Source organism: Hippoglossus hippoglossus, chromosome 17 (assembly GCF_009819705.1).
Source record: "Hippoglossus hippoglossus isolate fHipHip1 chromosome 17, fHipHip1.pri, whole genome shotgun sequence".
NCBI lineage: Eukaryota > Metazoa > Chordata > Actinopteri > Pleuronectiformes > Pleuronectidae > Hippoglossus > Hippoglossus hippoglossus.
Window position 1 is genome coordinate 10,944,796 of NC_047167.1, and position 9,762 is coordinate 10,954,557.

A 9,762-nucleotide genomic window follows, 5' to 3' on the forward strand; every position below is an offset into this window, starting at 1 on the left:
AATACCAAGATGGATCGCCCCAGTGTTGACATCACAATATATATCTGCAAATTTCAATTAAAATAACAATAAACAACTTATTTGTAGGACTGTCAAACACAGTTTCCTGTGGCTGGTGAGATAATCAGGAATATGCTAGCTACCGAATTATCTTGCGTTAAACCTACAAACATGTTTGATAAGAATATGTCTATAAGAATATGTTATGTATCATTCTTCATGAACCACAAACATTTCCCCAGAACAAATGTACATTTACTAAAATTCAGTTCATCTCTCAGGTACCAAACCTTGTATGCTGTCAGAGACAGAGGTTTGGAGGCAGCTTGTGGCTTTCAGAGTGAGTGTGGAGGAAACTGACAAGTTACTGTGTGTTTGTCTATAGGCTTACTAACACCTCGAGGGTTTGTACGTTTGAGTGAGCATTGTGGGCAGAACTGTGGTTGAATGGTCTGTTACTCACCTTCAGCTATAGTGAAAGTTGAAACTCATCCCCACTGTGTGGCCACCGTGAAGTTTCCTCAGTGGTGACGGGTTAGAAGTGAGGTGGGGGAGAGAGGCGGATGGGCTGGTGGTGTATAAGAGCAAAGACATCGTTTTCTGTGAGTGATTCAGGTTGTGAATATTTACGCTGAGCGATACACTCAGCCACTGAAGGACAAAGCCACAGGGCCATTTCGAAGATGAGACTCATCGTGGTGTTGGCGATTCTCAGCTTCATCACATGGATGAGCTCGGTCCATGCAAGTGAGTACAGAATAAGGTTCTAAACTGTAATTGAGTGAATGGTCTGAAAGTTTGTCAGGGGGAAACTAATCTTTCTTTCTCTATGTGTGTCTCACTCAGTGCATGTACCCGTGTCCGGCTGTTGTCCTCTTGTGTCCAACACCAGAGTCCATATAAAAAGAATTAAGAATTACACAATTCAGTCTGAAGGTGTCTGTCCTGTCACAGCTATAGTGTAAGTGTCTCACACACACACACACACACACACACACACACACATGTGGGCAGTCAGTTTTGGTTTTCATACCAAGTTTCCAGGTTTTCAGATTTGATAGATTATATTTATAAATTGCAATAGCAACATCACTTGCTAGAAAGTGTCCCTGTTTTTCTGGATAATCTCAAAATGGTCCGCAGTTCATTGTATCTACTTTCTAATGGAAAATAGTCCCTTCGAAAACAGCTTACTGTGCATTATCCAGAACAACACGGACTGTGAGTGCGTACAGAAAACATATTTTTTTGTTGAACTTTCAAATAAATTATAAGTTAGTATTTAATTAAAATCAACATGAATAAAGCCATACAACTGCATTAACATCTCACACAATCATTTGCAGGTTCGAGACGATGCTTGGAACTAGAATTTGCTCCGACCCCGAGAGCGATTGGGCAAAAAAAGCCAAGGTGAAGGTGGATGAGGAGGCAAAAGGGTTGCTTGAGATGGAACAGAATGCACAGGCATCCACAAGTGACTCCACATCAACAGTCCCCACTACAACAAAAAAAGCCAAGGTGAAGGTGGATGAGGAGGCAAAAGGGTTGCTTGAGATGGAACAGAATACACAGGCATCCACAAGTGACTCCACATCAACAGTCCCCACTACAACAAAAAAAGTACCTGTGAAGAAAGGCAGGAAAGGAAGGAGGCGGCGGCTGAGGAAAACGTTCAGAAGAGTGAGGAGGCAGCGGCTGAGGAAAAAGTTCAGAAGAGTGAGGAGGTGGCAGAGGAAAGGTGTCTGATGGCGTCTTTCAAACCTGCTTTGTAACATTAACAGCAAAGAGAACTGAAATGTATTGTTATCATGATTAAACATCCAGAATATGTAGCTATGATGTCAAGACTCTGGTCTCTAGTTCGATTCCAGAGGCCAACCCCACACCAATTTCACTGTATTTCCCAGGTGTGTGGATTAATAATGTTTTATCTTATCCTATCTTAAGTTTGTATTGACCGTACCTTATGTAAACGTGTGCGTATGTTCGTCAAAGTATTTTCCACTGTCACTTACCAATAAAGTCTTTCTGAGCAAATGGTTTGTTGTGTTAATGGAACATAATCTGACTCTAAATTGGCGTCAATATGGAACAAATTGTTTTTAGTGTACAGGAAGGAAACTCATAAAGATGTCCAGCTAAACAGAAACTAACACAAAGGCCTGCTATCCCTGCTATCTATCCGTCCGTCTGTCCGTCCGTCCGTCCGTCTGTCCGTCTCGATCAATCAATCTACTTTTTACTGGTGGAAGATGAAGATAACATTTTCAGCCAAAACAAAAAAAATATCTATTACACTTTCAAAGTTGAGTAGTGATGTATTGAGGGATGCGTGGGATATTTTGTGCGTGTTATATTAATGCCCCTGTGTTTCAGTGTGTGGTTCTCTCTGAAACAGAGCATCTGCCGTACCACCAGCACATCCTGTGGTGTTTGATCGAGCATCAGCATGTGTGTGTTTGTGGCTAATTCGGCAGAAGAGAGTTAGTAGAACTGTGTCCTCTCTTCTGAGAAAATCGCTCAGTTATGCGTCACTGACCATGTAACATTACAGGACTGTCAAATACGAGTGTGGGGGAACCAAGTGATGCACAATATAAGACTACTGACATAACAATCAATAGATTTATTTAAAGAACAGAAAAAAATATCATGTGTTGGCGAAAGGTAGTTATGTAGTTCCCTTCAACATAAAGTGACCGTTTTATCTTCTTTTAGCTCAATGTTTTAGTTTGCATCACTCTCACTGCTCTCATGTCTGTATCTCCAACATAGTGGAGCTTTTATTTGCTAAAGAACCACATATTCCCTCAGGAGTCGGGTGAAACCAGAACAGAACCATAATAGAGTTAACATTAGGCGTACATTCATCAAGTGGCCATAAACATGACTCCAAATGAATGCTAATGTTGCTCCATGTCTGGTGGATGTTTAAATCATAAGCCCTTTGCTCACCTCTTTGGCATATTAACTGGGAGATAATATGTTAATGTTGTGTTTACAGCCTGTTGGGATGCTCTCATGCTGCCAAGAAATTAATTAGTGCTGCTTTAGACTCACCTTTAAGATTAATGGAGGTTGTTGCTCTTAAAGAAATGAAACTGACCCTTTCAAATGAGCAAACAATCTCCGCAGCATCGTTTCATCTAAATAGAATCTAATGATAATGGAGGAAATTGACAGTCAAAATACTCTTTTTTAAAGGAAGATTTTACAACATTAAATGAATTAGAGGAGCCACTGTGACTTACAAATAAACCAACGTCAGGGTCCGACATACACCTGCATGTTTACAGACAGGAAGTGGCACGTAGGGAGATGTATGTATGTGTGCACTGGAGATCTGCTCTTAGCTTCAGGACAATAAATCTCACGCCCCCCTCTCTCAACTCCACACATCTGACTGAACATATCACTGGGACACACATACGCACACACACACACACACACACACACACACACACACACACACACACACACACAAAATGAAAGTAATGATTACTCCTCATACTCCCACACCACAAGTTTCCCATGGATTGTATGAATTATTCATGTTCATGTAGGTTCATGTACTATACTCATCATTGTGTACTTTAAAATAGTGGTAAAACAATGTCACTATCATGACACTTTATTTGACAGAATATTTGACACTTTTATTTGACACAATTTACTCAGTTATTTGAGAGACAGTGCTCATTATTCAAGAGACAAAATATTGTAAATAAGCCAGAGTTGGCTGTATAAACTCATTTGTATCTATTGTCATTAGCCAGTTCTTACAAGGCAACCTGACATAAAATAAAATGATCTTTTTCTTATATAATTACAAATATCTATTAATATATTAATCACCTTTTGTTAAATATTCCATGAGTACTTAAAGTACAGTTCAGTCACACAAGAAGCAATGGTGTGCCTCCAAGGTCTAGGCAAGCAGTGGGGAAAACCCATTACACTGTGGTTCAAGCAAACGTTGCATCAACCTCAAACACTCCACCGTCACGCCTTCTCCAGCTGTAGCTCACTGAGACCAAGCTGTACTGTCAAACCACAAAATGTTAGCACCTTTTTTTAGCGCCAACAAATGATGGAAACATGTGACCTGAAAGCCCCAAAAACTTCCACTCTCTAGCCTGGAGCCCACCATGCCTCCCCTCACGCCATCGCAGTGAGGGGAGGTGGAACATGGAGGCCATTAGCAGAGGTGAAACACATGTAACTGACTACACTATGAATGACTCAGCCGTGGTCTAGAGAGTGTACCTTTCGTTTCTATTTAGTGGCTTTAATGAGGGTGGAATTAAAAGGTTGTGTGTGCGGTTAGAGAACAAGCTCTGCAGTGAGTGACCTCACATCCGGTGAGACTATTATACAACACATTATACAAATATAATATAATTATATAACACTAAACATGCCAGATTTTATCATCAAGCTCAATGAATTATTCTCTGACAAAACAATGAAAATGTTTAAAATGCCCTTTCTCCATGTTAAAGAAAAACCCCGGATCCGCCCACAGATCCATAGCCACATATTTAATGGGTTCTTCCCTGACCCATACCACATCCTTCCACCAAGTTTTGTGGTACTCTATTCAGTAGTTTTTGCATAATTCTGCGAAATAATGAACAAAGATAGATTAAGATGAGAACACTCTGATAAAGTCGCAATACCAAGTTTAGAATATAGGGGATATAATGGGGACTGGCTGATTACTTTAGTCCGCGGCAACAGCAATTTTGTGAGAACCCCCTTATATTCAATACCATTGTCAGAAACCCCCTTGAACTTATACGATACAATGCATTTTTATACATTAAACTTCACCAAAATACTTTTAAATTCATTTAAAATAACCTTTTCCTTGTCATAGTGAAATCCTAATTACACATTATAGAATGGTGCAACACTCTGGTGGTCACTTTTACTTTTAATAATTGAAGTTCATTTTACTGATGCCTTTCAGTGTAGGATTATTTCTCAGTGTGGTATCCCCACTTAGCTAAGGCCTCATAATACTTCTTCCACTGGCTCTTGTCTCCTTTTCATACAACCCCACTTAAAGGTTCAGTGTGTAGAATTTAGTGAAATCTAGTGGTGAAGTTTCATGTTGCAGCTGAATACCCCTCACCTCACCCGCCCTTTCCAAAAATGGTGTTTAGTTTGTCCAGTTTGGACTATTGTCAAAAAAACATGGCGGCCTTCGTAGAGACGACCCGCTCCTGATGTAAATATAAAGTATTTAAATATAAAGGGCTGATTCTAGGGTAAAGATTACAACAATTTGGGTAATTACCCACTACTAAAAAACATCACTAAGATTATTTTATATTCAATTTCTGCCAATAGATCCCTTTCACCTAAATCTTACACACTGGACCTTTAAGTCTATTTGGATCCTCTCCGACGAAAGGATCTCTCTCTCTTTTCTGAGTAGCCATGGTGATTATCTTTGTTTTTGTTATTTTTAAGGGGATGAAGCACGTACATAGATGAGATAAAGAGATGACCAGAATGAGCTTTGAGATGCTGAGATATTTTTTTTTTTGCAATTTATTTCATATACGCACTTACACAGTAATCTATTCTTCATCACATAACCACAGAAACAGCCATTGCACTTTGACTATTTTAATGATTGTCAGTATCATTGTACAATGAACAATGTCACAAATTATTTACATATTTACATCAAGATCAGATTAACATCATAGAATTTAAAATTAGATAGAAAAGCAAATATAGTATTATATTCAAATTAATTCAACTACTTTTTTGCAATAACTCAGTGGTCTTTTTCCTCAGCATGAGGGTGGACGCTGGTTCAGTGGCGTCGGCGGCGGCCGTGTGAGGTCAAATTCTGCCTGTGCCAATTCTTTCCATCCAGGTAGGCCATGCTCATCTGTGTCCACAGATTGGTGGGGTCAGAGCAGATCCTTTTGCCTTTCAGCGTGGTGAAGCTATTGAAAATCACATCACAGAAAACATCCAGTCAGTGACAAGTTGTAACATTTCTTGAGAGGAGGTGATTGTTTCAAAACGTTTTCAACCCTAACCCTGAAATAAAGACAACTGCATGTAAATATTCTACATTTAACATTTTTGGACTGTGTGAAGACAAGCTATGCTCACAAATCCAACACTGGATAGATTTGCTGACTTACACAACTATTTGTCGAGCACACGCCGGCTTTTCTTGTACATAGTAATTCTTCAGAAGGTCTCGTTGGATTTGAGTGCTTGAAACGTTGCGATAACAACTTGCGATCCCACCTTTGGACATGACACAAAAAATAATTCATCATAATCGGACATTAAAAAGAACATTGAACCATATTAGAAAAAAATGCACAAAGATTCACATTGATAAAAGCATGCAAATTGGCCTTACCTTGAGCTGAGGCTGTTGACACCATGGTAGCTACAAGTACAAGTGAGACAAAGTTGAGAAGAGTCATTGCGTTTGTCGGGCTAAGAAAAGATATGGTGTGTAGTTTGCTCTGCAAGCCCTTTATAAACCCACAGACGCAGTACACACACCAGTTTATATCATTCAAGTGTGCTGCACCCACAGATGTGCACACGCCTGGAAAGAAGACAACATATTTCCTCCTGCAGCGGAGTGGTCCTAACCCCTCTACTCGAAAGTGGTGGTCTGTATGTGTCATTGCATTTTCCACTATGGGGGAATATGCTTTGCACCTACTCTAGTATTTACAAGTCAAATAATAATGTGGTAATTTCCGATAACCTGTGACTTGATGATTAATCTGTATGGTCAGTGAAATGCTGATATTACTGTCTCACTAGATTTACGGTATTTTAAAGGGATCAGTTTATATTTAGTGACACTTTCCCCCACATACCAGTTTTGTCAGTAAAATAGCCAATGATCTCATTAAAGTAGAAACTGTTCTGTCCACTGACAATTTGAACATCTCAAATGAATCTTCAAAGACCTTTTGTGCAAAGGTTAAGCTTTCTTACACTCGAGAAATATATGAAATAAATCTCGCTTTCTAACATGGAAGCTTTCTCTGGTGCTTCTGAGGTTGAGCTACCGACGCTTGTGTATACTTGTGTACACAGAGCATACAGGCAGCGCAAACATACCACATTTTTGGCCTCATGGCATTTGCAGGCATGCACATGCAAGGTTACACACACAAAAAAAATGCACTACATAAACTGCTGCACTAACCACATTGTTTGTGGTCACCTGCTTAGAGGAAGAGGCTGACAGCAGAGACATTTCCACGTGTAGAAAGTTTGTTTGTGGCTTCCTAGTTGTGCAGTCAACCTTCTTGACACTTAGATAGAAGTTATATTAACAGATGCAACCTGTGGAGTTCAGCAATGTCCATGTTGTGATTTGATTGAAGAAGCAGGACGATGAATGTCTTCAGAGGCGATCTCCTGTTTATTCTGACAAAATCCTCCGGCCCTGTATATTAGTGTGTGAAATTTGGTTTGATCGGCTTGATTGAGCTTGAGGTGACTGCTCTGCCTTGGCGGAGATATGCACTCTACTGTGTGCCACTAGTTTGCATGAGTAACTTTCTTTGAGGGCAAATACACATTGACTGATGTTATTGTGATGTAAGGAGCAGCAGATCAGAAGAGACTCGTATGCAGACTGGGGTTTTTTAATGGCAAACAATGTGCTAATTATTGAAATGTTTCATTAGTTTAAAAGTGAGCCGTGTGATATTGTGTTATTTTCAGCTGTACTCTGTTTGTTCCTTATAGAAGCTCTAGTCATGTAGTTCCATCAGCGTCCAACAGAGCCAACAAAGAGTGGGTGGCTGGTTGTGAGAATGAGTCTCTCTTATTCAGATGAGTGGTAAATGGGCTGTAATTATTCAGCACTCTCCTCCTCTTCATGAACTCTCAAAGTGCGTGTAGTACAGTTGACATTTACAACGTACATACAGCGATGCTATATCTAACACTTTGTCTATCACTTATGAATCCCATTCACACATTGGCCATCAGGGGCAATTTGAAGTTCACAGGGTGGATCATCACATACAAGAACCAATCCTTTAGCAAAGCTGAATGTTGAAATGACATAACATAGAGAAAAGTTAAGTAAAAGGTGGAATTCAAGCAGGAATTGACTCTCCTGTAGCCACCATGTCTCTGTGGAAGTTATCTTATAGCCATCACTGATAAAACAGTTGTTCTGAGGCTTTTAAACTGACAGTGTAAGTGGAATTCTTTAGATGGTCCATTATGTTTAATTGACTCTAACCTGTCCCATGTCAATGACAGCCCATTATTATGAGTCAGGATTAAATCACTGATATCCCTTAGTTGTGCCGCAGAGTGCTGAGGTAGGATTGTTCTTCCAAGTCTAGTGGATTATTGTTCCATCAGTTTGCAGCAAGTCAGGATGATGCTGTAAGAGATGATGATGATGCAGGGGAGCAACCTGACTTGACTCACTAACAAATAAAATCAAAAATGTCACAGATCAGAAAGTGTAAACTGAAGATTTGCAGAGACAGAGACATGGACAGTCATATCCTGACTGTTTGAATAAGACAATTATTCTGATTATGATGTTTACATGAGTTGCTTATCGAGTACTCCATTCATATTCCATTTACATACAGAGCGTTGTCTGATTTATGTCTCACATCAAAATCACGTCCTATTACTGGAACCTGATGAATGTCAATATCGCAAAACGATGTGAAAACTCCAACAATAGGACGTTATGATGCGATTGAGACTTAAACATTTCTACATGATGCGACAAAGGTCAAAATACTACACATGTCTTAATTTGCTTGTTCTGAGTATGACTGTATTCAGGTTCAATTTATCAGAAAATGCTGTTTAGATGGCAGTGTCTTATTCAGACTATGGTCTTTATATCAGAATATTGGTTTCTACTGAGTGAAGCTTTAAACAAGTAATTAAAAGCACAGACATTGTTGTGCTTGACAAAGTAATGTAAAGGGGGAGGCTGACGGATAACAATGAAAACTCAAAACGAGCTGTTGGGGAATCAGAGTCCAGGGATCAGGTCGGTGTTTCCACACAGAGCGAAGGGAGGCTGAGGAGTGCACATGATCCGAAGGTGGATGAGCAGAAGCAGTGATTAGAGTTCAGGCGGACGGACACAAAAATAAAGACTTTCAAATATCAAATAGAGTCAAGCAAAGTTTGGCCGAAGTGTGAGCACCATGATGGGAGTCAGGCTGCCGAGGGGAGAAGGAGCCGGAGGTGACGCCCAGACAGCAGCACACATCCAAAGAGACCAAATCCCGTAACAGTAAACCAGGTTTCGCAATGTCCTCGTCATATTCTTCATTATCATAGTGAAGCTGATCACACTGGTCGCGCTTCCTTCCTCATTTGAAGTTTTCATTTCTGCTTTTTACTCACAAGGAATTTTTTTTGTTCCATTAAGAAAAGAAAGGAATAAGCAAAACCAGTAAAGTCATGTCTGTGTAATTCACTATGTGTTCTACCACTATCTATTCACTAAGCCGACATGTCTGGCAACAGAGGCTGGTAGTTTAACAGCTGTTTGTTTGGAAGTGCATTAATACAGATTATATTACAATGTAGTCTTCCATATTATTTGAAAACAGATGAATATAATGTCATTGAGGATTTTTGATTAGTGGAGGCATGTGTTGTTTTAATGCAAGTTGTATTCCATCTAATGTTAGATTATCATCAAATGTATTTACTGCATGAAAATTGACAGTATGTTGGAACAAAAATCTAGTACAATAT

The 9,762-nt window shown here is 39.6% G+C and overlaps 2 protein-coding genes across 2 annotated transcripts; one reads left to right on the top strand and one right to left on the bottom strand.

Annotated features, from left to right (window-relative positions):
- The first annotated feature begins 568 nt into the window (after positions 1 to 568).
- Positions 569 to 2,043, top strand: LOC117778089 (lymphotactin-like). Its single transcript, XM_034613342.1, has 4 exons — positions 569 to 747; positions 847 to 961; positions 1,347 to 1,679; positions 1,729 to 2,043. The coding sequence occupies exons 1-4, from the start codon at positions 684 to 686 to the stop codon at positions 1,817 to 1,819; spliced, it is 603 nt and encodes a 200-aa protein (XP_034469233.1). The 5' UTR covers positions 569 to 683; the 3' UTR covers positions 1,820 to 2,043.
- A 3,581-nt stretch (positions 2,044 to 5,624) lies between these two features.
- Positions 5,625 to 6,570, bottom strand: LOC117778091 (C-C motif chemokine 2-like). The gene is made up of 3 exons (XM_034613344.1): positions 6,401 to 6,570; positions 6,174 to 6,282; positions 5,625 to 5,969 (listed from the first exon to the last, which is right to left on the bottom strand). Exons 1-3 carry the CDS (start codon positions 6,465 to 6,467, stop codon positions 5,834 to 5,836), a joined length of 312 nt encoding a protein of 103 aa, XP_034469235.1. The 5' UTR covers positions 6,468 to 6,570; the 3' UTR covers positions 5,625 to 5,833.
- Between the last annotated feature and the right edge of the window lie 3,192 nt (positions 6,571 to 9,762).